This window comes from Sminthopsis crassicaudata, chromosome X (genome assembly GCF_048593235.1).
Source record: "Sminthopsis crassicaudata isolate SCR6 chromosome X, ASM4859323v1, whole genome shotgun sequence".
NCBI lineage: Eukaryota > Metazoa > Chordata > Mammalia > Dasyuromorphia > Dasyuridae > Sminthopsis > Sminthopsis crassicaudata.
The window spans coordinates 72,909,977-72,937,034 of NC_133623.1; the positions used below are offsets into that span (position 1 = coordinate 72,909,977).

Sequence of the window (27,058 nt, forward strand, 5' to 3'; positions counted from 1 at the left end):
GAAAGGGTGGGGGCAGAGCAGACTACCGGCCAATAATCCCTGTAGGACACCACGCGGGACCCTAGCAACGTGGCTGGGGCCCTTTAAGGACCAAAGTAAATTGGGAGTCCCTCCCCGCCCACACTCCCCCCCCCCCCAGGACCCCGGCTGCCTCTCGGCGACCCTCCAGAGGCAGGAGAGCTCTAATCAGCCCCATCACCCCCCAAGCCCGGGGACGCACAGGGAAGAGCCCCGAATAAAGAAGCCCACACGTTTTGGTGTTTCTGGAAATCTGTAATCAACACCGTCAACACTCTTCTCCGGCCGCAGGACTGCATAGCTCCAGGTCGACCCCTTCGGGGCCCCAGGCCTTTATCCAGAGGCCCCCTAGTGGCGAGCAGGGGGCAGCTGCCTGGTCTCCAGGAGCCCCAGGCCTTGCAGGGCTTCCAAGAGCTGGTCTCTGGCTGCTCCTATGAAGGAGTTCTCAAGAAAGGCGGGGAGGCCTCCGACCCCATCCCGAAGCGTGTACAGAGGCACGCGCACGAGCCCCAGCACCTGCGGAGACATAGGAGACAGGGACGAGACGGTGACTGGCGGATTCGGGCTCCGTCGGCGAAAGGCCAGGAACCCCGCCACAGCCCCGAGCGGGGCCGGGTCTCGGGAGATGCGCGCCTGGCACCCGCGGCCCAGCCAGCTTTGCGGCATCTGGGAGTTCCTTCTGCCTCCCTCCAAGTCCTAGCCAGGCCCTTAAACGTGCCTTTCGGGGCCCGCAGACCGAGCCCGACGTGCACTCTGCCCTCGGACGGTTCCCCGCAACACGTCCCCCTCCCCTACTTGCATTCCTACAGTGGACAATCAGCTGCGCTCCAGTCTCCGGAGAGCGGGTCGGGAGCCTGAGTTCAATGGGATACAGAATCAACCAATCAGAAGGTAGCAAGATGAATCAGGGCCCACCCTCTCCTCCAGAGCCAATACTGGGGCTCGCCTCCAGCACAGCCGCTCCTCCCCTCGGCCCCCACCGCTTTCTCCTTTGGGTCCCTCCGACCCTCAACCTCCCCCTTGGGAGCTGAACCTCCAAGTAACTAAGAGCCGGAGCCCGACCAAGTCCCTGCGGCGCCCCTCTCCCTGACCCTCCAGAGCCGAGGGCGGCCCGTCTCCCCGGCCCAAAGGGCGGGGCCCAGCAGCCCCACCCTCTCACCCTCTTCTTTTTGGGCGCCACAGCCAGGCTCGGGCGAATAGCACTCTCGGATGGGCAGCGCTCTGCGCCCCCGACTCCCCAAACCCGCTCTTCTCCCAGGCCCCTCCCTCGCCCCCCGCTCCGTGCCGCTTCACCTCTCCCTGCATTATTTTAACAGCTTCCTCAAGTGTCTCCCTACTCCACCCATCCTCTTCGCCGCCGCAGCCCCCGTAAGAGCGGGACTGGCCACGTGGCTCCCCTGCGCACTAAGTCGGAGCCTCAGTTTCTCAGTCTCCACACGCCGCGGCCCTCCCCCGCAACACCCCCCCCTCCACCGGTCCTGGCACTGCTGGGATCTGTGCCTGAAAGGCACGCCCTCCCTCCTGCCGTTTGAGTAGCACCATTCACTGAAAGCTGGAGGCAGAACAAGGTGAAAACTACCTTTGCAGGTAGTTTTTAACAAATAAAAGCTATTAGTAAAGACTTTTTAAATAAAATATGAGTTGGAGGGGCAATTAGGGGGCTCAGTGGATCGGGCCTCGGCCTGGGAGGACCCGAGTTGAAATTCAACCTCATTTACTAGCCATGGCAAGTCACTGAGCCTCACTGCCTCCACGCTGAGAAGCCCCTCCTGCGGAGGCCCCGCCTGCTAGTGTAATATAAAGAAAGGGAACCCCTCTTGTGGTGGGTGTTTTAGCAACGCAGCTTCAAGCCAGCAAAGGGGCTTTCATACACAACCTCACCCTTAAAAATGACTGTAGGACGACTCCAATCGACTTGGGATGGAAAAGGCCATCTGCACCCAGAGAGAGAGCTGTGGAGACTGGAAAGCAGTTTTCACCTTTTGGTTCGTTGCCTTTTCCCCTTCTGCTCTGATTTCTCTTGTACAACATGACAAATATGGAAAGATCGCCTGTGTTTAACACATCGGCCTGCTTGCTGCGTCGGGGAAGTGAGGAAGATTTGATACACGGTCTCATAAAAATGAATATTGAAAACTAGACACATATTTGGAAAAATAAAATACTACTGAGAAAAAAACTCATCGTCTGAAAGTATAACAGAAATGTCTATTAAATGACTGGGATGGGGAACATTCATTGGGTGGAAAAAGGAAACTCAAGTGATTCTGCCTCTGCCTCTCACCTCCAATCAGTTTCCAGAAGCTGGTAGTTCCATCTCTAATGGCCAGCCTCCGGTTTCTCCCAAATCCTCTCTTCCGGTCACTTCCAGAACAATCTTTCTCTGGGGCCTCAGTCCTAGCTCCTCCAAGTAAAACTCAAACTCCTTCAGCTGCCGGGATTGCAAAACCTCAAGCTAAAAGAGGCTTCAGGCTATAACTGACCTAGAATCCCTGGGTGGGGGGAGTGATCTCTAAGCACCAGCAGGAAAACCTGAGCATCAGGACAGGGGTGAGGCTGGGGTCCCTCTAATCAGTAAGATTATCACTGAAATTGTGTCCTCTTTTGATCTGTAAAAGAAGGGAGATTCCTTATCTCCCAGGCTCAGAGTTTCTCAGGCTGGGCCTTTTTTAAGGCAAATCACACCCACTCACCACACCCCCATTCAAATTCAGGCTGAAAAAGCCTTCAAAGTAATTTCATTCCTAAGGAAGATACGGATGAGATCCTCTCTAACTGCTCCCAGTTCCCCCTCCCCCCAGTCCCCGCCAAGATCTGCTCATAAAATAGGTTTCTGCTCTCTCATTTCTTTGCAGAATGGCCAAAGTAGCATGCTTGGCCTCTTTGGCATAGCTGCCAGCACCCTGCCCCCTGGGAAGGCATTCTCTTCTCAGTGTCAGCCTCCATTCCCTAGCAGGACTTTGCCACTAGGAAGTCGTTCTCCTAGCAAAGCTGACCTCTCATCCAATAAAGTTCCATTTTTGCCACTTAACATTTCGGGTTCATGAATTCTTTCCTGAAGGACCACAACTCTCTGCCTGCCGCTAGAACCCCATCTACACCCCACTGCTTTCCTTTTTTCACAAGGTCACTGGAATGGAAATTGCAATCTGTGTCTCTCGAAGGACAAGAAAGGGGGAGGGGCTTCTTCCAGGCACTGAACATCTCTTGGGTAGCCCAGTGTGGCACTAGTTATTCTGCTCTCTGAATCACAGATTCATAGGGAGCTTGCTGCTTAGAAAGTCCTTGTCTACCCACGCCTGTCTCATGCTGTACTTAACAAGGGAGCTGGCTTTTGAAACTCAAGAGCAGGACTCTATGTGTTGGGCTTAGAATCAGCTAAAACTGGGTTCAAATCCTGCCTTGGATCCCCTTATGAGTTGTGTGACTCTGCAACCTTAGAAAGTGGCAGGCATCAATGCTGTTTTGGGGGACCCAGCTTCCCTGCCTCCCCCCCCCCCACTTGTGGGAAATTACATTCTAGACAGCCGGACATTAAATTCCCTCTTATCAGTAAATTCAGGTCATCCCGCCTCTTGAGATGTTCTCTTTAGGGACTCTGTCTTCCTGCTGTTAACTATTGTACTCAGCAAGGGACCTGGGTGCTCTCATTCTCCAAGGCACTGATTAAATGCTACACCACAGGAGACGACTTGGGTACCCCACACCAGCACGTTCTGTACCAGATTAAATGGAATTGAAAAATATTTAACAAAATATTCTATCAAACGATAGAAGATAGATAATCCCAATATGCCACCCACAGAGCCTGCATCTATGGGGGTGATATTCCTGATCTGGGCCCCATCTCTCCTCCTCATCTGTGATTTCCTCAGATGTTTTGCTAAAATCTTGGCCCAAAGCTATCAAATTCCATTCTAGTGACCTCTTGGGAAAAGGAAAAGGGTAGAGTGGTATTTTCAGTTCTTCATATTGGTGCTTAGAGATCACCGCTGTCTTTCCTAAATGCTCACTTTAATGTCCCTTTAATAACATAGCCTTTAGAACCACGAGAACATTTGTACACAGCAACAAGATTATGTGATGAGCAACTCTGATGGATGTGGCTCTTTTCAACAACAGGGTGATCCAAGCCAATTTCACTAGAGTTGTGATGGAGAGAGTCATCTGCATCTAGAAACAGGGCTATGGGGACTGAATGTATACCACCCCTTTTTTAGTTGTTTGCTTGCTTTTTTCCCAGTGTTTTCCTTTTTGATCTGATTTTTTGTGTGTGGCATGATAACTGTGGAAATATGTTTAGAGGAATTGCACATGTTTAACATATAATGCATTACTTGCTGTCTAGTGGAGGGGGTAGCGGGAAAGAAAGGAGAAAAAGTTTGGAACATAAGGTTTTGCAAGGGTGAATGTTGAAAACTATCTGTGCCTGTGTTGTGAAAAATAAAAAGAATAAAAAATAAAATAAAAAAATAAAAATAATAATTTTAAAATAGCCTAGAAATTTCTCTAAATTCAGCAGCCGGACTCCCCCTGCCCCTGCAGACCCCACTGGCCTCTCTCTCCCCTTTGTAAAAGAATGGACATGTGGTCTTCTCCAAGCCAAGTGGCCTGGAAGTACAGCAAGGTCCACACACGGTACTCGTGAAGTCTCACTTGATCTTGTGATAAGCTTATAAAAAGCTAGGTGTCCAGTCCTTATCTTGGATTTCAACTCCTTGGTAACTATTCCTGTGCTAATCTTTCCAGTCCAAAGATCATTCTCCTTAGCAGATAAAATAAAGGTACAAAAGTAAATAATTCAGCGGCCTCCTCCTCAGTACCATCTGTTAACCTTCTTCAGTGAATTTGTCCTTGACAGTGCAAGTCAGCAGCCTGTGCCACTCTGATGGTCTCAGCCTGTGACCCTGGCCTACCAGACCATGGGCATTCAAGGTCTGTCCCAGCCTTCTCTTACTTCACCTCGTTCACCTATGAGCACTCTTCTGTGCCAGCCACACTGGAGAACTGAAACATTTCCTTCCTAAAGAAAATACCTTGCACTCTCCTGCCCGTCTCTGCTCTGGCTGTGCCTTTTTCATCTTCTCCATCTGAACCCTGACCCCTGTTCCACTTAGGACTTGGTTTTAGAGCTCCCTTGAAGGCAGATTTCATGTGTTACCTCATCTTTTTACCTGGTATCCAGCAAGTGCTTAATAAATGTGGTTTACAGAATCTACTCTGCCATTTCTCTCTTCACTCCCACTGAAACCACTTTAGTTCAAACACCTCCAAAGCCTCCAAATGAGCCTCTTTTGCCAAAGTTTAGGAATGAGGCCTGTGCCAAGTGGTTCCAGGGTCAATGGAGAGAAGAGACATTACAATGGGAGAATCATAAGACTTGGCAACAGATTCCAGATGGGGAGGGCAGTTACAGGTTAAGAATCTAGATGACTGGAAGGATAAGAGGGAAGTTAGGAAGAGGGGAGGGTATGACGAGCTGGGCTATCCCATCAGGTTTGACAGATTTATCTCAAGACACTGCCACAGTTCCTCTTGCCTAGAATACAATAAATACCAACCCCTTTCTTTGGCAAACAACAAAGTCTACAAATTGACTCCAAACTTCTGCTCTTCTTCAGCTGGTGGTGGATCTCCTCACTACCTCTCTCCAAATGCCCAACTAATGCTGAGCCCTTAAAAGTCACCAGCAGCTCCCACGGGCCCCGACCACCACTGTCCAGACTGCTGCACTCGCTTTCAGGAAGCCAGAGAAAGAACAGCCTCAGTGGCCATCTTTTCCAATCTACATGTGAACAAGGATCCCTGATAAAGTGCTCTTTCAGTTTTTATTTGAAGGGGGGGGGCATTACTCCTCAAAGCAACACACGCCACAGCTGGATCATTTGAACCACTAGAAAGTTTTTTCCTTGATTAAACTCAAAGTTGCCTCTCACAACAGAAATGTTTTGTCTTGTCAAGTTGACCTTGATCTGTCTCACACCCCCCTTCTCTCCACCTATATTAGAAGCAGCTTCGTTCAGCCCGCCTTCAGCGGGGGCCTCTACCCAGCAGCCAGTGTTACTCCTAAGACAGCCCGGGTCTGCCCACGTCACCCCTTGGCTTACAAAGTTTCAGTGTCTCAAGAAGAAAATGCCAATTCTTTCAATCTAGAATTTAAAATTTCTCAAACTGACTCCTACTTATAGGGTTCGAACTGATTTAGCACATTTCACCCCTTCATTTCCTCGTATCTTCAACTGCTTATTGGACATCTAGAACAGAATAATCTAGAGACAGCTTAAACTCAGCACGTCTAAAACAGAACTCCAGCTTTCTCTGCTGGACAGGTGGCATGGTTGACAAGGGATGGCCCTGGAATCAAAAACCCAAGTTCTAATTCAAACTAAGATACTAGCTGTGTGACCTTGGGCAAATCACTTTACCTCTGTCTGCCTCAGTTTACCTCATCTATAAAATGAGGATAATAATATTTTTACCTGCCAAGATTGTTGTAAGGATCAAATGAAATGCTTTATGAAGTACTATGGAATTTAATTCCAGCCATCATCATCATTTCCCTCCAAACCCTCCCCTCTTCTTAACTTCCCTCTTATTGATGAGGGGATCTTCCAATCACTTGGCTTCTCAATCCATCACTCCCCATCTGGAATCTATTGCCAAGTCATCACATTTCTTCTCTCCACTGACCCGCTCCCACCCTGTATCTCAAGTTCCTCCCAACTTCATGGACTCTACATATTAAGCTGTCAATTTGATCTCACGCTCTATTCCCTTTCATGTACTCTGTGACCAAGTAACCCTGGCTACCCTGCTGCTGATTTCCCCTGATGTGAATTTACTATATATAAAAATATATATAAATAGCATTTACTCTGGCTGTTCGTCCCCCGTCCCCCAGCCCCCGGAATGCTCTCCTCACCTCCACCTTCAAGGCTTCCTTCAAATCCCAGCACACATTGCACCTCCTGCAGAAAGCCCATTCCAGTCACATGTGTCCTTAATCTTAGGGTCCTCTCTCTACAGATTACTTCCATTTCATCATTTGTTAGACCCGAGGGCAGGGACTGTCTTTTACTTGGCTTAGCCCAGTCATCTATTTAAGAGAGTGCCTGGCCTGGAGTCAGAAAGACTCATCTGGCCTTCAAATCCAGCCTCAGACACTGCCTAGTTGTATGACCCTTCACCCTGTCTGCATCAGTTTCCTCATATGTAAAATGATCTGAAGGAAATGGCCAACCATTCCAGTATCTTTGCCAAGAAAATCCTAAATAGGATCATAAAGAGTCAGAGGAGACTGAAAAACAATAACATGCCAATGGCCTCATTTTCAGATAAGAATTGGAGGCCAATGGCCAGACAGGAGGCAGGACTTGAATCCAGGTCTTCCTGACTGTAGCATTCTTTGTTGTGCCATGCTAACTGACAGCTAACTGTGAGCGGATCACGTTACACATTTAACTGGGCTAGGTCCAACACGGGCTAAAAAGGCCTATGGCAGCATTTCAAAATGAATCACAACAGAGTTGAGTGAATAAGGGCAAGAGGGCAGGCCCCAGCCTTTGAGCAGACCTCTGCTCCCTTCCACCCTGTAACTTAACACGTCCCCACTAAACCTTCACTGGAGGCCCCAGCCCCAAATAGCAGCTCTGTCACAGCCTAACCATGTGACCCTGGGCAAGGCACAGCCTCTCTAGGTTGCAGTCCCCTCACTAAAACATGGGGATGAAGATTTTTATTGGGCAATACTTTGATAAACGTAGACATAAATTGCACGTGTTTAACATATACTAGATTACCGGCTATCTAGGGAAGAGGGTGAGGGGAAGGGAAGGAGAAAACTTTGGAACACAAGGTTTTGCAAGGATGAGTCTTAAAAACTATCTCTACATGCATTTTGAAAAGAAAAAACTATTATTTTTTTTTTTGAAGTGGGGATGAGATCAATTTCTAACCTCCTTTCTGATCCTAAACCCCATAATCTAGCTATCCCAGCCACCAGGGGAAAGAGGGAGGTGAGTCTGGGGATGGCTCACTACATGCCGGCACTGCCCAAACAACTGGGAGAGAACTTCCTACCGGGGCTGGCTATAAAACTTCACAGTACTAACACAAACTAACACAGAGGTGTTCTCCTCCAATTACAAGCACAGGAATGAGTACACTCAACAGCTCTCAGTCCCAGAATCAATCAGCTGCCGGGTCTTGGCCATCCTTCCTCTCCAGCCTCTCGCACATTTACCTCTTCTCCTTTCAAGAGACCCTCATCCCAGCTTAGGCCCTAGGAAAGCTTCCAAACTGGTCTCCCTGCCTCCAATTCATCATCTACAATGCCATATAAGTAATATTGGAAAGATATTGACACGTCTAATCATGTCCCACAATTCCTTGAGAGGCTCTAGTGGTTCCCTCTTAACTACAGGAGCCAATACAAACTCCTCTTGGTCCTGGGTAGTTAAAACCCTTCATGGTCTGGCTCCAACCTAGAATCTTCCCCATCCTCCTTCACAAACTCTCCACTGCAGCTGGCCGGCTGGATATTTCTGAAACAACTTCCTCACCACATACTTTTATACCAACTGGACTACTGGGCTCTCCCCACCCCTACCCCCAATGACTTCCTTCTTGGGTATCCCCCTCAAGGTTTAGCTCAGATTCCTCCTCCTTTATGATTTCCTCATTTTTTTTTTTTTTTAGTAGGCCCCACCTGGAAATTTATATACAGTAATCCCGCAATCAGGAGAAAGTAAATTTCTAGTTGTCAGGCACTGTGCTAGGTGTTGAGGAAACAAAGACAAAGCAAACAAAACAAAACAAAAAAAATTCCTGCCTTCTAGATACCTATATTCTCTTGAGGAAAAATGAAGATACACAGAAAGTAAAATAAAAATTGTATATAAAGAGATTTCTGGAGGAAAGGAGGGCACTAGCATTGAGAGATGACAATAGCTTGTTTGCTTACTTGCTAGTTTTTTCTTTCTCATATTTTTCCCTTTTGATCTGATTTTTCTTGTGCAGCATAATAAATGTAGAAATATGTTTAGAGGAATTGCACATGTTTAACATATATTGCATTACTTGCTGTCTAGAGGAGGGGGAAGGGGAAAAATTTGGAACATGAGGTTTTGCAAGAGTGAATGTTAAAAACTATCTTTGCATGTCTTTTGAAATTTTTTATTTTTTAGCTATTTAAAAACTTTTTAAAACTATTCTTAAAAATAGATAAATAATTGTGGAAATATGTTTAGAATAACTGCACATGTTTAATCTATATTGAATTACTTTCTGTCTGGGGGAGGGAGAAAAATTTTGGAACACAAAGTTTTGCAAGGGTAAATATTGAAAACTATACATATGGGAGCAGCCAGGAGGCGCAGTGGATAGAGCACCAACCCTGAAGTCAGGAGGTCCTGAGTTCAAATCTGCTCTCAGACACTGCCAACTGTGTGACCCTGGGCAAGTCACTTAACCCCAGCCTCAGGGGGGAAAAAAAAAGTTTTAAAAGAAAAAAGCTACTATTTAAAAAAATTAAAAAGAAGTTTTTATTTTTAAAAATTGTGTAAATATGTTTAGAAGAATTGCATATGTTTAATCTATATTGGATTACTTGCTGTCTAGGGGAGAGAGGAAAAAAATTTTGGAACGCCAGGTTTTGCAAGGATGAATGGTGAAAACTGTGTAGATGTTTTGAAAAGAAAAAAATTGAAAAAAGCTACTTTAAAAAAAATTTTTAAGCCTATTATTAAAATAAATAAATGTGGAAATGTTTAGAAGAATTGTGTGTTTATCCTATATTGAATTACCTGCTGTCTAGGAGAGGGGGGAGGGGAGGAGGGAAGGAAAACAATTTGGAACACCAGGTTCTGCAAGGGTGAATGTTAAAAAGTGTCTTTGTCTGTCCTGTGTTTTAGGGGCACCTGGATACAGTTGTGAGGAGGGTGAACTACAGAGGGAGAAGTTAAAGGTGGGGAACCCAATTAGGAGGTTAGAACAACAGTCCAAGCTGAGGGCGATGAGGATGTGGGCTAGGGTGCTAGCTTAGTCAATAAAAAGGAGGTAGAGAAGAAGCCATTGGCAACTAATCAGATGGGAAAAGGAAGAGCCCAGGACTGCTTCCGAGACTGATGGATCCGCACTTGACGGAAAAGGTGGAATTCAGCAGTGACTTTAGGGGAGACGGTGAGTTCGGACAGTTTGTATGAGACACTGAGTTCGAGGATTTGGTGATAGCCACTGTAGGCCTAGATGCACACAATCAGTCTCTTTCTCTGCCTCTCTTGTCTTTGTGCCCTTGGCACCTAGCACTGAGCTCATCACATCAATGGTGCTTAATGAATCAGAAACCACTGGGACCCAATGATTTGTGACAGGTTAAGCCTCTGCTCGCAGTAAAGTACGTTTCTGATACTTGTGCTGACTATGGGGCTGGAGGTAAGATGTGGAGGAAGAAAAGAACCCATCCCCTGACCTGGAGAGCTTCCAGCCTGGCAGGGAGGCAGAGGTAAAAGGGGCCATCCCACCCAGAATGACAAGAGCTACCAGAAGCACAAGCGATATGGTATTGTAAAAGAACAATGACTTTTGAGTCGGAAGGTCTGGGAGACCTGCGGAAGTCAGTGGAGCTAGGACAGGACATAATCAAAGTGGGATGAGGGAAAGGAGTTCAACGGCAAAGGCAGGTCGGAATGAGACCCCAGAAGGCCCCAAATTCTAGGTCACCTGAACTTTCTTTGGGAAGCAGTGGGAGGTTCGCTGTGGTACCAACTCAGGATGTCCTGGAGGGGAGGTGACCACATTGATTAGGAGTGCCAGACCAGGCAGGGGACGCCTAGGAGACACCGGTGGGAAAAGCAAGCTGCTCAGAGGGGAGGGGCTCGGATTAGGAGATCTGCCAAGAAAGCGCCAAGGAAGGAAGGGGGTGAGGGGGACGATTGAAAAAAATGAAGGGGGGGTTGCTAGAAGGGTAAGTCTGTCCTTGAGCCGGGGATGACCTGCGCAAAGGCAGCTGGGAGTTCGCGATAGGAAAGGCCGGGGGAGAAAGCGGGAGGGGGAAGGGATCGGCTCTGGCCCACCTCCTGCCCGTGGTCTTTTGCACGGGGAGCACCTGCTTCCAGTGCCTGGACTTGATCCAGAGTCAGCTGTTTGACGTAGAAGTGCGCCACTACGCGGGGCGGAGGGGTGGCTGTGGCATGGGAGCTCCGGTAGTCTTCCGGGCCCAGGTTGAAGGCGGCCGCCCCCTCGCCCAGCTCTTCCAACAGCTCCCGGTTCAGGCCCGCCTCCAGACTGCCGTCCTGGGCATCCACGAAGCCCCCCGGAAAGCCGAGTCGCCCATCAAATCGCATCTGCATCTGCCAAAGAGAAGGCGGGGTGAACGGGAGCCACTACCCTGTCAGCCCCCGCGCCTCCCCACCCCCCAGCGCCTTTGGGATCCCTGTGCAGAGAGTCCCGGGGATGGCCCACCGCCCCTCACCAGCACAGCATATCTCAGCGGGATACGGCCGAACAGACGACCCGGGTCCGGGGCGTAAAGCAGCGCGTGACAAGCGTGGCGCCAACTGGGCCCTAAGTCCAAGGCCTCGGACAGGGTGATACGCCGAACTCCTGCCATGCTTCGGCTGCCCGACGACTTCTGTGATCCAGGCGCAGAACGTTAGTGAGCAGGGGCGGGAAGCAGGGGGCGGGGCTCAACCGACGGGACGCTCGACCAATCCCAGAGGCCCTCGGGAGCCCCGCCACTCAATTGCGCTACGGGTTACCCGGGCCAATCAGAGACGGGAACATTCCGGAGGGGCGGGGAAACAACGGAGGGAGGCGGGTCTTCCTGCTGAAGCCCGAGCCAGTCAATCACGTCACGGGTCCATCGATCCCACTAGTATCGTCAGCCATTGCAGTCCTTGGGAAAACTGGAATAAAAGCCCATTGGAAGCCAATCGAGAGGCAGGCTTCCCGGGCCAGTAGGCACTGAAAGGCCCCTTAGCCAGCGCCAAGTCCCACCCCCTGGTGAGGGGGCGGGGCCCGAGGGCAGGAACATCCTGAGCCGTTTGTCTCTAAAAGCCAACGTTCCATCCGACCCCCCCCAGCCTCCCCAAGGCGTAATGCACCCGTATTTGTGCTTTTGGGGGGTTGCCGTTTGCCCGTTCGCTTTTTCTTTCTCGTGTTTTCCTCGCACCACATATGACAAATATAGAAATGGTTAAAAGGATTGCACAGCTTTAACCCACATCACATTACTGTCTTGGGGAGGCAGAGGGAGAAAAATGCCACACAAAGCTTTACGAAAACAAATGTGGAAAACTATACGTGTATTTGGAAAAAGAAAGTCCTATTAAAATGTGTAAAAACAAAAAGCCCGAGAAGGCAGGCATCCGAATTTTCACCTTTTGAGCTGGGGTTTCTTGGGCCTCCTACCTAGACAGGTAGCCCTTCTTTCCAAATGGATTCTTCGGCCCGCGTTCCAGCCTCCCGGCTATTTCCCCACTGAAAGCTTCGGTCTCTAAGCTCCTGCCCGTCCTGGGCTTGTACCCCAGGGCCGGAAAACTCTCCCTCCAAGGCCCTCACTACTTAGCCCCCCGTTTCCCTTTTAAAGTCCCAAGTAAAATCTCCAGACCGCTTTCCCCAAGCCTTCCCTCTGACTATTTCCCATTTAATGGGTCTAGAGTTTGTGTACATATTTGCTAGGCTGTGGCCTCCCCCAATAGACAGAATTCCCTGAGGGCAGGGCCTGACTTTGGCCCTTTTAGGGCAGCGTCTGGCCCACAGTAGGCACTGATGCTTTCTGAATGAGTGCGATTTCAGGTTGGCACCTTCTCTCTAGTTTTGGTGAGTTAGCAGGAGCCCTGAGAAACGCCACACTCCTGTCTTTCCCTCAGGCTAACAGCCAACCTGTCAAGAGGCCAGACTCGCCCCCTTTCTAACCACTGTCCCTTCCTGGGTTAATTCCCTCGCCACAACCCTCCCTACTCTGCCTGTGTCTGTTTACTACCAAGAGAATTATTCGGACCCTCATTCATGCAGATTAGAAGACCACTGGAATTGGGGGGCTGCCTCGCTGAGCTGATAGTGGAAAGCCTATTTTCCCTTGTCTTTATGCAGAAAGTGTTTCTGGTAAACACAAACACAGTACACACACACACACACACACACACCTTCCAAATTTGCATACGTGTACACACACACATACACACACACACACACACTTTTCCTCTCTCTCCCCCTCCTCCTGTCTCTCTCCTCTTCCAGAATCCCCCAACAAGGTAAAAAAAAACCCCACTTTCTCACAGAAAAACAGCCCCCAGGGCCCCAAATGCTTTAATAGGAAGAACTGATGGGAGGTGGGGGGAGGAGAAACAAGTGATGGGGGTGGCTGATGAACAGTGAAATCCCAGAGCTTGGGGACTCTAGGATGTGGAGTCGGAGGCCTCGGAACTGTCCTTGATGTCAGTGCTCTCAGTGGTCTCGCTGACCTCACTGAGGTCTTTGCTGTCACCGCCGCTGCTGTCTTCGGCTGTGGGGCCTAGGCCCTTCTCCTCACGGCAGCATTCCCCCAGATGGTTGACTTTGGGGTCCATCTTGTTCTCCAAGGAGGCCAGCACCAGATGTTTGCCTTTCTCCTTCACCTCCAGTTGCTTCCTCAGCTACCATGAGGGTGAATGGACGAGCAAGTAGACGGACAGGTGGAGGAACAGATGGACAGGGGTGGGGGGGGGGGGAAAGGGGGAAACAGAGAGAATCAGGAGGAAACAGAGAGACCATCCTTTGTCTCTAGGAAGAGGCAATAGTGGAAAGAGCACCGGACCAGGAGGGAGTCAGGAGACCTGGGTTCTAGTCCTGGCTCTGCCGCTGTGACATTAGGCACGTCCTTTCACCTCTCTGGACCTCAGTTTCCTCATCTGTAAAATGGGGACAATAATGCCTGCCCTGCCTGCCTCCCTCACAGACCTGTCCCAAGGATTAAAGATAAAGGAGGTAAAAGCAATTTATAAACCTTGCCAAATTCTACATCTGCGGGGAAGCTCTTCCCACCTCTCTGGGGCCCCGGGCCCAGCCCCAATCCCCCTCCAGTGAGTCTAGACCTTATACTGGTGCTAACCGACACCCTCTCAGGCAGGCTTCTGAATCTAATGGAACACTTCTCTCAATCATAGTTTTGAATAATTGAAGGAAATGCTACATTTCTAGTAGAAGTGAAAATAAAGAAGTCCTGTCCCCCCTCCCTGTCCAAGATCACCAACCCACAGATCCCAGGGTAAGAACTGCAACTGAGGGGCCTGCTCCTGCCGTGGGCATCACCAGGGACCTTACCGGTCTTCCTCCATTCCCCGCCATGTCAGGGAATTCCCTCACTCTGTCCTGGTTTCTCTTATCAAAGAGGGTCAGAGCTGCTAGGGGCCTCAAATCACCTAGCCTAAATCTGAGCACATTTCACACGAGGAAGGTATTGGGGCCCATAGGGGCAAGATTCCTTGCCAAGCCACGTAGCTATCAAGTGACAAAACCGGGTCTAGGACCCAGATCTCCCAAATCTTACATTCGGCGATGTTTCCACTCTCTCCCACCATCTGGACCTCAGGGAAGCTTGAATCTGGGGACTCAACTTCTCTGAGGTATCCTCCCCCATCCCAACTGCAGCTGCAGCAAAGCTCCAACACTTTGCCCTCTACCAACCTCTTCCGCCATTTGAGTCAGATCTCTCTTCATAGCATAAGCATCCTCCCCATCAGCATAATATTTGGGCTCCACCTCACTGATCCTTGAAGAGAGAACAGGAAAGGAGGAAAGGGGGGAAAGGGAGCCTGGTGGGAGAAACTCACACTGGTCTCCTTCCCTTCTCTCACCAAGTGAGAACGGGGCCCGACAACCTGCACCAAACGCAGGAGCCGAGGAGACACGGCACTTCCCAAGGAGAATAACCAAAGACAACACAACACGGGGGTGTGATGCAGAGAAGATTGCAAGTTGTCACGAGGCATTAGTTCTCAACTTCATGGGTGCTGAAGGGTTTCCAAGGAGTAACCTAAGAGAGCTGAGCACAGCTCACCACTTCTTGTACCACCAACAGACACTCTCTCCCTCCTTAGGCAGCTGCCCGGTACCACCGTGCACTGAGTCTGAAGGGAGAAAGCCCTGAGTTCAATTTCCACCTCAGATTTACTAGCTATGTGAGCTGGGGCAAGCCATTTGACCTCTGCCTCAGTTTCCTCATCTGTAAAAGGAGGATGATAATAGCACCTATTCTTAGTACTCCCGTGAGAAGCAACTGTGAGCTCAGCACCGAGCCTGGTGTCCTCTATCTAAATGCCTTTTCCCCCTTCCCTTCTCTTTCCCCCTCCGCTCAGCACAGGATCTCCATTCTTGACCTGATCACCTCTGGACTAGAATGTTTGGTCTTAGGGCTGCACTTTAGTAGTAAGGTCAGTCTCCGTTAGGGTGAAATAGGGGCTGCTGCTTTTGGACTTAGCAGCTGGCCCCCAAATTTAGCTAGTGATAAGGGGCCTGGGGGGGGAAGGAGGAAGGATGGGAAATGGTAACCATATCCAGTGCCTGAAAGGCAGTCATGTAGACTGGCCTCTTCTCAAAGGGCAGATCTAAGAACACCAGGGAAGAGGGTACAGAAAGATCAATTCCAGCCCAATGAGAATTCTGGGTAATTAGAGCTGTCTAGGAAGGAGGGAATGGAAGGGCTTTATCAGCGGCTGGAGGACCACCCCCTAAGACTCAAGGCTTTCTATTTCCTGTCAGGCTCCTTTCTCTTGCTTTGCCATAAGGCCCTCCTGCCAAGTTTCCTCCACCTGGCTCTGCCTTTCTAGTTCACAATCACCACCACCATAGGCAGCGGGCTACTTGGAGTAATTCAGAGGTCACCTTTCTGGCCTAGCAAGCAGCACTAGGTAACTTTTGCAGGGAGTCACTCACAAAGAAACATAAGGAGCAAAAAGCAGCTGCCACCTGCCCTGGGAAAGCTCTCCATAACACCTTTCCACATCCCAAAGCTGGATCATCATTGACCATCCACATCACTCACATCTCTATGGCACTTGAAATGCTCCAAACTGTCTTCAGAGCAGCCTGGTGAGGCAGGCAGCCCGTTTTACAGAAGAGGATATTGAGACTCAGATACTTGTCCAGGGTTACAAGGCAAGTGTCTGTTTAACTCAGTTCTCCTGACTCCAAAAATCAAGTTCTTTTTGTTTCATTGTGCTGCACAGCAGCATGAGGAGTGACCTCGGAAATCACCAAGTCCAACCATCTCGGGGCACAGAGGAGGGGTGAGAAACCCAGAGACAGGAGAGGTTTGTCCAGAGGTCACCGAACTAAGAGTGGCCCATGTTTTTTTCTATAGGATCACATCTGCAGGCTCTCGGTGGGAATGGTGGCATGTCTGCCTGAGCCTGCAACACTCTGCTGCAGCCTGGCATCCACATGGAAGAGCAGAGGATCAGGAGTCTCTTCCTGGCCTCTTCCTCACACATGCCCCACCTTGCCTAGTGCCGGCCCAGGCTTCCCACTTCCCTCAGGAGGGCCTGGGATGACTTACTGAAAGTTAAGTGTGTTGGAATACAGATGCAGAGCTGCCCGGTTACTGTAAGACAATAAATGGCCAGTGAACATGGTGAATTTTAAAAGCGAACAAAGTCTATCACCATCTCTCCCCTCTCCCCTCTCCCCCCAAGCAAACTCCCTCCCCGAACATCCACCTCTCCACTCCTCACCCCAAACCAAGACCTTTCCCCCACGTCCCCCTGTTGTCTCTGAAGACCAATCTGACGAAGTACTCATTCCTGCCTCCCAGGATGACACTCAGGCCTCACCGCTTACATAAGGCCCTGTTCATGGGGCCTTTCTCTTCCACCTCTGATTTAAAATTCGTTAAATCAAAGGCTGCATTTCTCCCCTTCTTCACTCTACCTTTGGCTCTCACCTTTTTCTAACATGCAGGGAGACATATTTTGCATTGAAGTTTTCAATCATGGCCCTTGAGGCCTGGTCCATGAGTTTCTGTGCTAGACCTAGCCGACGGTGGGAACGTTTTACGGCCTAACGGTTTGAAAAAGTAATCATAAGAGAGGTTGTGAGTAAAAGAGAATAAAACCTGACAGCCAAGTCTATATTTATCCCCTTTACCACCGAGGCAGAAACTTCAGTCCTAGGCCCGAGGCATAGAAAGAAAGGGGTCTACATACCAAGGATGTAATATGTCCATGGGGGACGTCGTCTGGATCTTCCTCCCTAGGGCCAGAAACGAAGAGGAGGAAGAATTAGAAACTTGTCTGTGAGTACAGAAATACACGAGTGAAGCTACCATCTTGTCTCTTCACTACACAATCTGATGACCTTTGCCCTCCCTGCTGCATCTGACCCTTCTCTTGGGTACTCCTCTCCCCCTGATGACTTTTGCCCTCCCTGCTCCATCTGATCCTTCTCTCGGGTACTCCTCTCCCCCAGTTCTCTTCCATTTTGTAGCTCCTTCTTCGTCCCCTGACATACATCAGGTTGCTTAACTATGAGTGTTCTATGCGGTTCTTTCCTAGGCCCTTGCCTCTTCTCCCCCTTCCCTGCCAGGGATCCAGGATCTTGTTTGTTTGATACTTTCATAAATGTTTTTCAACATGTTTGCTTTCTTTGGAAACCTATAGACTTTCACTTACACTAAAATCATGATTCTGAGAAGAAATCCCTGGGCTCCCCCAGTCTGTCCCAGGGGTCCCGGACACCAGAAAGGTTAATAAGCCCAATTCCAACTGCTGGGATACTCATTCTCCCTCCTACTACGACCATTTCACTTTGTATTTACATTTACACATTTATTTCATTAGTTCTATGCATATACAAAGAGCCACTTGTTGCCCCATTAGATGTAAGCTTCTCAGGAGCAGAAATTGTTCCATTTATATTTGTATTCTAGCTCCAAGGCAGAGAAAATAACTTGTTAAGCACTTACTCCGTGCCAGACAGGCCCCACACTCAGTGAAGTAGCCAATCCCTACTTTGGAGGGCCTTAGAAGCTAATGGGAGAAGGCCTCATATAAAGGCAAACGGTCCCAGCACAAGGCCTGGCATACAGTAAGCTTGATTAGTATTTACTCATTACTTTCCCCAAGGGGCCTATAAAACACACCCCAATCCCACCCCCACGTGCGTATATGCCCATATTTATACACGTTTGTATGTGTGTGTACATTTACACACATGCATACATGTGGGTATACATACTTATTGTTTCCACAGGTGTATGTATACCTGCATTTACATGTATATATGAGTACATATATCTACATTTACATACGTATGTGTGCACATACATCCACACACATTTTTAGCATGGTCCTCTGCACATTCATTCCTGTTCTGATACTTTCTTTTGGGAATGTTCTCTCTCTCCTTTTGGCTAAGACGTAGCCTCAAGACCTGAAACTGTTTTCATCTTTAGTCTAACACTAGTCCGCTGATTGTATGTTCAACACACATCTCCCAAAATAAACTAGCGGACCCCCCAAGGGAAAGGAAAGGGAACAAGCCTTTCTAGCTTGCCTAATAAGGGCCAAGCACTGTGTTAAAGACTTGGTACGAATATGATCTAGATCCTGGAGCTTTCCTTTCTCCCCTAAAGCCCTTCCCTACACACAGTGGGTGCTGAATGCTTAGTTAGCAGAGGAGACGAAAGGGAAGACCTAGAGCAGAGCATAAAAGTTCAGATAAACAGGTACTGAGGGGGGGATGCTTCTGCGGCCCTCCCAGCAGGAGGGCAAGGCTTGGGGCTGTCAGGTATACAGAACAGCCAGGGGCCTTCCCCTCCTGCTTTAGAGATCCATGGAGAGCAGGAGTGTGACTACAAGGGTCAGTATCAGGGTTAGTGGTGGCGAAGCTTTTACTATCCAGGGAAAGGGGGACAGAGACGGCGAGGACAACTCACATTTTGGCCAGGACATAGCCCACGATCTTTCCATTCTCATCTTCAGCGATGTAAGACAGCTACGGGGAAGCGGGAGAGCCAAAGTGAGAAGAGAATGGCAAGGGACTCTTACCCCAACCCCCAATTCATGACTGCACAGAGAATCAGAATGTCAGGCTTGGAAGGATCCCAGGCTCCGTTAGAACTGGGAAGGACCCCAGAGATCAGGTAGTCCCTGACTTCTTATTTTACAGAGAAGCAAAGTGAATCTCAGGGAAGGAGAAGATAGGGATACATGGGCCGGAGAGGTAACGTTCTAAATCAAGTCTCCAGTTCCCTTGAGACCAGTGATTGATTCCCAAACCCACTCACCACTAAATCCCATCTCCTCCCCCATTCCCTCTAACCCCGTACCTGAGGCCAGGACAGACCGTGGTAGAAATAGTATTTCATCTGATAGTTCTCTGGAAGGCACAGCAGGTTGCAGTGCTGCATATTCATCAGATCTTCTGGCTGGGGACAGAGGGGAAAAGACAGGCCAAGCGTTAAATCTCGGTCTTTTGACCCCAAAACTCTTTGCTATTGTTCAGACGGTTTTCCAGTCCCGTTCCACTCTCTGTGACCCCAAAGGCCAAATGCCAGGGGCACTGGAGTGGCAAAACCGCCATTTCCTTCTCCAGCTGCTTTGATATGTGGGGAAACTGAGGCAAAAGGGTGACGTGACCCAACCAGGGTCATACAGCTATTAAATGTCTGAGGTTGGATTTGAACTCAGGAAAAGGAGTCTTTCTGACTCCAGGCCCGACATTCAAACACACTTGGCCCACCTGCCGTGGCATGGAGAGAGCGCCAGTTCGATGGGGTTAGGAGTGGGGTGGTATGGGTGCCAGAATAGGGAAGACCCATGGGAATGGGAATAAGCCTCTTCTCTCCAAAAAGTCGGGGCCAGACGACCTGGCGCATATGATTGGGGGCCGGTTACTGTTCCCGGGGTTCACCGCCACCCCGCATCCGCGGAAAACCTCGGCCCTCACAGGTTAGGTTCCTTCCCTCCAAAACTCCACCCTAATAAACCAATTCCCGCCTCAAGGCACTTTATTGACGCATGCGCACACACCCACAAGCCGTCAGGGCCTCCATTTCCACGCGGCCAGCGCCCTTTTCCTCCTTGCCTCCCTCCCCACGCCCGGCTTCCATTTCTCCCTTACCCGAGCGTTGCGGATGTTCATGGTTCCCGATTCCCACGCGGACTTGGCCGGGCAAAGGATTGATTGGTGAGGGGAAGCAACTGCGCTCCCAGCCGCCGCCGCGGGATCCAGGTTGCTATTGAGCAGTTGCGGAAGGGGCGGGCCTCGGCCAATCAGTCGCCGCCTCCCCAGGCATGGCCCAATCACCAGCGCGGGGGATTCCCTCCCAGCTGCGGAGGCGTCACTATTTAGCAGCCCCGAGCGGGACGCTTCTTTCTTCTCTAGAATTCGACTTTGCCACTCCTCCACCCCCATCCCTCCGAGCCAATGGACTGCTCCGAAGAAGAAGCGTTACCGAAGCCGAAAGGTTCGGTGGCGGGTGCTCTGGCTCCCAACTGCTGCTCAGGCCCCGCCCCCTCCTCTTTTCCTCCCCCCCCCCGACCCCAGTGCGCAGGTGCGCCCCGCCCCCCACGAACACTCGGAGTCTCCCGTAGATGCTAGTGAAACTTTATTGAAACTTTTCAGGTTGGGGCGGGGCTGAGGCTTCTGGGAGCCCCTCGGGCGGAATGGGGTGGCTGCTAGCTGAGGTTCGGCCCTTCTGCGCGTTCTGGCATTGCATTTTAGGAGGTCAACAAGAGGGCCTTGAAGAGCTCCTCACACATGTAGAGGCTTCTGGGCACGTGGAAGCAACCTGCGGGGAGAGCCCAGAGCAGGGAGATGGGGGCACCCCGGCCCCCGCAGCCCCGCCTGCCCCGGCCCTCCCATCGGCCCTCTCACTCACCTTTAAAGGGCCCCCCCTTGAAGTTGAGAGCCACTTTGCCCTCGCGGTTCAGATAGCCATACCATTCTCCATGCTCAGGATCAGAGAACTGAGGAACAGGGGACGGAGTTAGGAGCCACTCCCTCCAGCCCCGGCCCTCTCCCGGGTCAAAAGGGAGGGAGGGGCTGGACATTAGAGCTGCTCTTCGTCTCTCCCCTCAAAGCCCAGCACTAGAGTCCGAAAAGCAGGAGCAGATCCCAGCTCGCCCTGTTTTCTCTTAGCCAAATCACAACCTGCTCCGGAGCGTTCAGGTTCCGGAGAATCCTTGATTTTTAAAGTTGGAAAACAACCTTAGAGGCCGTGCAGTCCAATGGCTCATCTTCCAATGAGAACCCAGAAAGATGAAATGACTTGTGGCAAGCCCCAAGGATAAAAAGGGGCAGCGTCACTGAAACCCAGAGTCCTCTTTTCACCATAGCACATTCCCATACCCAAAGGGGAGATTATTTCAAAATGTGCCCCCCAAGGGCTACCCCCTTGCCCAGGGTCACGTGGCTAGGAAGTGATAAGAATTTGCACTCAGATCCTCCCGCTGGCAAGGCCAGCGCTCTATCTATCCACTGCGCCATCTGCTGTACCCCTCATTCCATTGCTTTCTGAGCTCCTTAAGCCCCAATAAATTGGCTCCTCTGTGGAGCGCCCCTAAGGAAGGGCTAGGCTTACCCACAAATGACTGGGTGGGTGGAATGTTACGACACCAGACCCCTCTCAAATGTTTGGTGGTGGAAAGCTGGCAAAGCACCTTTCATTTATGTGCCACTTCGCCCATGGTCACCACTAGCCCGAGTCCCTATTCTAATTACAGATATTCAAATTACAGAATTACATATTCTAATTCCCATCTCACAAACGACAGACTAGGCCAGAAAGCAGAAATGGACACGAAAAGAACTGAAGGAGCTGGAGTAGTAGAGGGGAGTTTCACAGAGAAGGAACATTCAGGGTGGAAACCAAGTGGAATAGGATCAAATAGAAACTTAACGTTTGAAACTCCAAACTAAGTTCAAGCTAAGCCTACCTCCTGCAACGTACTGTGGAGTTCTCAACTTTCCAGGTCTTCCTACCCCCTCCAGAACCTCTGTCCTTCAAGATCCAGCTCAGGTCCTAGCTCAGCAAAGATGTCCTTCCTCCTTCCCCATCCATCAAAGCCCCAGAAATTAGGCCCACTCAAAAGCTCTTTGCGCCTGAGAAATGTATACGTGAACCAGGCCCATATCTAAAATAGGTACCACAACGCCTTCTCTAATGAGAAAGAATACCTTCGGGACTCCACTGCAAGGCCCCATGAAGGATTTCACGTGGCACTCTAGAAGCTTTGTTCTAACAGAGGTGGCCAACGTAGGCAGGAGACCCCAGGACCAGATCAACGGGCAAGGGGGTTAAATCTGTGCTTAAGCCGGGTTGTCGTTGCTAGGGGTCCTGTCTGGGGGTTTGACGGCACTGCTTCAGCATCCCAGAACCCCAGCCATCTACCCAGATCCCACTAGAATATCGCTGGGGGGAGGGGACTTCCAGCCTGACTTCTAACAATAAGGGAGTCTCCACAATCCCCATGCTGTAGGTATTTGAATTCACAGTAACGGTGACTGACTCCAACCCAATAAAAATGTAATAAAAAAAAAAAAAAAAAAACAGTGAAATACCAAACAGCTGCATAAAGCAAGCACTCTGAGGGGCGGAAGCCGCCGCTTCCATTGGGGGCAGTTCTCCTTGGCAGAAGTTTTCTCCTATCAAGCTGCTATTTGCCTCGTTCTGGCCCCCTGGGCGGCAGGCCCCTACATGTTACCTCCCTCCTTACCCCTTTCCAGCCTAGCCGTGCCTTAAGCAGAGCAAGCGCAGCTTAGCCTGGCTCGAGGTTTTCGAGTGCTTTCTTACCTTCTCGAAGGCATATTCAGCCACTTGGCAGAAAAGCTGGAGCAGCGTGGGGTCCCTGGTCTCATTGTAACTCATGAGGAAGGCGATCATGGCTTCATTATGGGGCCACCAGAGTTTCATGTCCCACTCCAGCTGGGGTGGGGGGAAGGAAAAGACCATCTTCACACACTCATCTGTAAGTTCTTCCCCCCCCCCTCCCTACTCTAGCTACTCTTTTCTTTAGTGTGGGGCCCTAGACTCTGCCCCTTTCCAGTGACAACAGTGCATCCCTCATTTCTCCAAATTCTGCTCCGAGAGTTCTGTGCCGCCACCCCCACTTTGGGTCTGGAAGTGCTTCAGGGTCCTGTCTCTCCAGGGGTAGGAACATGGAGGCTCGGTCAGACTTAGAGGGAAAAGGCTTCACTTCCCCCATCAACCCCTGCCCAACCCCAGGGCTAGCTACTGACCATACCCTGAACTCTAGCGTGGATTCTGGGACCGAAGCAGAGAGCTTGGGGGGTCCTCACCTGGGTGGGGCAGAAGTTATCTGCATCCTGGTAATAAAAGATCCCGCCATTTTCGTTGTCCCAGCCAGAACGGAAAGGCTGCAGGATGAATTTCTCAATGATAAGAGCTTTGCGCTCCGAGTCTCGCTGGCGGATAGCATGGCGCAGCAGGAACCAGCCAGCCTCCAAGGCGTGACCTGAGGGGGGGAGGCCACAGTCAGATCCTCTGTCCTCCCAGCTGTAACCTTCCCCAACAGCTGTGGATTCCTTCACCCGGTGAACTTCACCCGTGAGCCGCTCACGGGACACAAAGCTAGAATAAAGTTCCTTAAAAGTACGGGGTCAGGACCTCACCCCTCGGCCTACCACCGGCACTGGGAATTCGACCTCTGTACGTACAGTACGCTCTTTTCCCCCCAACCGCAGACCGTATTACTCCCTCTCCGTTCACCTGCGTTCTGCTGTCTTCCCAGGCACCCAGGAATTTCCTTGCCATCCACAGTTACATTCTCCAGGACAAGCTGTCCATTTCTCTGTCAGGGGTAGGGGAGGAGACTCAGAAGAAATCCCTCCTCCGCTTTATACTCCTTCCCCCAAGCCCTCCAAGATAAGCCCGTGAGCCGTACCCAACCCACACCCGGCTGAAAAGATGATTTGCTGCCCACAGCCCCTCCCTCCCCCCTCAGTCCCCGGGGTAGCCAACCTGGAGATGCTTCAAGATGTGTTCAGTACACCATTCACCCAGCTCCCAATATTTTCGAGACATCACATCATCATCCTCCCCGAGCTGATCCACTAAGTTAAGCAGCATCATGGGCACAGCCATGGAGTCGGCCTTCACGGCTCCTGAGAGCTGAGGTCGGCCCAGGCCCGTGGGGTCCACTCGAACCCAGTACACTATCTGATCCATCATCTCCACAGCTTCTTTCTTGAGAAGGAAGAAACGGGGTCAGGATGAATCTCCTGAGTCAGCCAAAGGGTCCTGCCCAATACTCGGCCTCTTCTCTAATCCACCAGGGCCCAGCCGTATTCCTGAATCTTGGCGGTGGTTTGTTTCCCCCCCCCTCCTCCCCCTCAGAAAACTCTTCCCGCATCTACACCCAGAGAGGGGATTGTGGGAACGGAGTGTGGGCCACAACATGGCATTCTCACTCTTTCTGTTGTTGTTTGCTTGCATTTTGTTTTCTTTCTCAGTTTTTTCAGTTTTGATCTGATTTTTCTTGTGCAGCAAGATAATAGGTATATCCATATTAGATTTAATAGATATTTTTAACATGATCAACATCTTTTTTAGGATATTTGCCATCTCTAGGGGAGGAGGAGGGGAATTTGGCTTTGCAAGGGTCAATGTTGAAAAATTATCCATGTATGGTTTTAAAATAAAAAGCTTTAATTAAAAAAAAACTCTTGCCGGCCCACGCTGATTAGGGGTTTCTTAGATCTTCCACTTCCTAGCTGGGTACTTGGACAAATTACTTTCTCCCTGGGGCCTATGTTCACTCAGCGGAAAATGAGAAGATCTAGTCACTTGTACCCCACATACCTGGTATCGGGGGTCCCCAGTGGCCCTCCACAGCTCATCCATGGCCAAAGTATAGAAACATTCACTGAAGATCGTCCGCTGAATCTTGGCAGGGCGGCCATCACGGGTCAGCACAAAGGCACACTTTTTCCCGGAGGGGCTATCCGGGCATGGCGGATGAGGAATTCCCCGCCTGGAAGCAGTACCAAGGGAGGAAGTGAACCCCTCCATTCTGACCCCCTCCACAGGGAGAAGGAGGGACAGGGATTGAAAAGGCCTTTCCTGTGGGGACTATTTCAGGAGGGGACCTCTCATTCTAGGCAGGGCTACCCTGCGCACCACAATGAGAGGAGAAGGGGAATTCTGGGGGATGGGGGAGAGGGAGACAGGATCAAAGCACCTGCTTTGGCGGCATCCAGGATCTCAGGCCAGTGGAAACGCTGCAGCTTTCGGTAGAGACGGCAGTACATCCATACCTGGAATGAGAAAGCCAGTGGGGGCCGGGCTGGGGGAATCGAGCCTCTTTTGCAAGCATACGGGCCTGACTTGACCTTCCATTGTCCACTTTTATCTTGCATGTACCTTAATCTGGAGATGGGGGAGGCTGTGTCAGCCCCCACACTTTCTGGGCTACATGTAGCCAGATTCAAGGAGGCGCCGGCCTCTCGATATTCTGTGCCGTGGTCAGGCCTGTCCGGGGGCCCGCTGCCCACGGGCCAGAATATATGGGGCTCCCGTGAGGGGGGGGCACCTTACCTGCCTCCCCTGCAGCCACACGTACTTGAGGTCATCATACACTTGGCCTTCCTTAGTGAGGCAGGTGAAAAAGCCCCTGGAAGAAAGGAGGGGAGATTAGCTAAGGGGAGGAGGCTGCTTCTGGCTGTGTGCACTGCACTGCCTTCTTCTGCTAGCAGCGGACCCCCCATGGTGGGGGAGGTGGAGGAGTTTCTAGGTTGGATTGGAGCCAGGTTGAGTGAAAGCACTCAAGAGCCCAAGAAGAGGTGGTAAGGAGACAAAAACAGTAGGAGAGAGGCAGGGCCTAGAAGGGGGAGGGCAGGGCAAGATGGGAGGCCGATGCCTGCTGGGGGAAGGAAGGACTGGGGGGCAGCCATGCTGGAGCTCTGCCCCCGGTTGGGGCACCGAGTTGGCAAGGAGGGCTAAGTTTGGAATGAGGAACAAAGGCCAGAGGCCCTGAGGTGATCATTACCCGTGCTCTGAATCATGGGAGTACTTGGTCCAGAACATTACCACTCTGTCCAGCTCATTCTCCACCCGCTCCTTCCAGGTGGCCAGTGTGGCCCTTTCCATCTCCTAGGGAACGAGAGGAAGAAATCCCAGTGGTGACGCAGCCAGACATGGAGTTCAAGCACTCTTGTACTGGAGCCCTCGCAAGCAGGCGCACGTGTGCGTGCACACACACACACACACACTCACACACACACTCACACACACACTCACACACACACACACACACCCCATTCCCCCCTCCTCACATGCTGAGGCCCCCTCCCCCTACACACACATTTACACCCCCTCCACTTGCACACACCCAGCCCTCCCCCCCACTCTCAGACGCCCCCTTTCTCCCCCACTCTGACACCCCCTCCCTCGGCCCCCACACTCAGACACCCCTCCCTCTCCCCCCACACTTACACACTGACTCCCTCCCTCTTACACCCCCATCCCTCTCAGAGGGAGCCCTACCCCAAAACGAGTGAGGAGGCAGAGGTGGAGAACCAGGGCTCCTGGCTCCCCTCCCCTCCCCCAGCCCCCCGAGCAGATCCTAGAGCCTGAGGCTGGGGCTAGAGGCAGAGACTGGGCTACAGGCTGATCCTGTGACTGCTCAGCTGACTGCAAGCAGTTCCTGAAGCAGGAAGGGGAAAGGAGCAGGACCCAGGCTGGGGGCCCTGAACTTATAACCTTGAAGGGCTGGGGAGGGGCCAAAGTTGAGGCTGCCTCCCTTGTCTCCCTGGCTCGCTCCCTCCTCCTCCTCCTCCTCCTCCTCCTCCTCTCCCTCCCCTGGCTCCAGCTCCCCCACAAGCAGCTTTTTAACTGTCTCCTTCCCAAGCACAATGGAGCAGCAGGGGGAAGAAGGAACAGTGCCTTCCTACCCCCTGGGGTGTGGCCTAGCGGGAGGAGAGTCCTCACAGCATGGCCACAGGGAGCAGGGCTACCTACCATGGCACAGGAGTCAAGTTCAAGTCCTCAGGCAGTGTCTGAGTGGCTCTACCCAAGGACCATCACCTTTCTGGGACTCAGTTT

General features: G+C 51.0%; 3 protein-coding genes across 4 annotated transcripts; all 3 read right to left on the reverse strand.

Annotated features, from left to right (window-relative positions):
* Positions 1–252: 252 nt before the first annotated feature.
* On the reverse strand, positions 253–11,682 carry NUDT16 (nudix hydrolase 16). Its single transcript, XM_074276915.1, has 3 exons — positions 11,489–11,682; positions 11,091–11,366; positions 253–534 (listed from the first exon to the last, which is right to left on the reverse strand). Exons 1-3 carry the CDS (start codon positions 11,624–11,626, stop codon positions 367–369), a joined length of 582 nt encoding a protein of 193 aa, XP_074133016.1. The 5' UTR covers positions 11,627–11,682; the 3' UTR covers positions 253–366.
* Positions 11,683–13,288: 1,606 nt separating this feature from the next.
* Positions 13,289–20,424, reverse strand: NAA10 (N-alpha-acetyltransferase 10, NatA catalytic subunit). Of its 2 annotated transcripts, none has more exons than XM_074276912.1 (8): positions 20,116–20,424; positions 19,322–19,420; positions 18,929–18,987; positions 17,199–17,244; positions 16,937–17,052; positions 16,553–16,597; positions 14,683–14,767; positions 13,289–13,652 (listed from the first exon to the last, which is right to left on the reverse strand). In XM_074276912.1, exons 1-8 carry the CDS (start codon positions 20,407–20,409, stop codon positions 13,416–13,418), a joined length of 981 nt encoding a protein of 326 aa, XP_074133013.1. In that variant the 5' UTR covers positions 20,410–20,424; the 3' UTR covers positions 13,289–13,415. The 2 variants fall into 2 exon arrangements, with proteins under 2 accessions (XP_074133013.1, XP_074133014.1); XM_074276913.1 differs by having other exon boundaries at positions 13,289–13,907.
* Positions 20,425–20,585: 161 nt separating this feature from the next.
* Positions 20,586–26,678, reverse strand: RENBP (renin binding protein). The gene is given in 12 exon segments (XM_074276916.1): positions 20,586–20,785; positions 20,876–20,963; positions 22,790–22,921; positions 23,296–23,471; positions 23,726–23,807; positions 23,978–24,202; positions 24,818–24,945; positions 24,948–24,989; positions 25,197–25,272; positions 25,553–25,628; positions 26,004–26,107; positions 26,501–26,678. Coding segments are annotated over 11 exon segments (1,197 nt in total). The 5' UTR covers positions 26,105–26,107; positions 26,501–26,678; the 3' UTR covers positions 20,586–20,714.
* Positions 26,679–27,058: the final 380 nt, after the last annotated feature.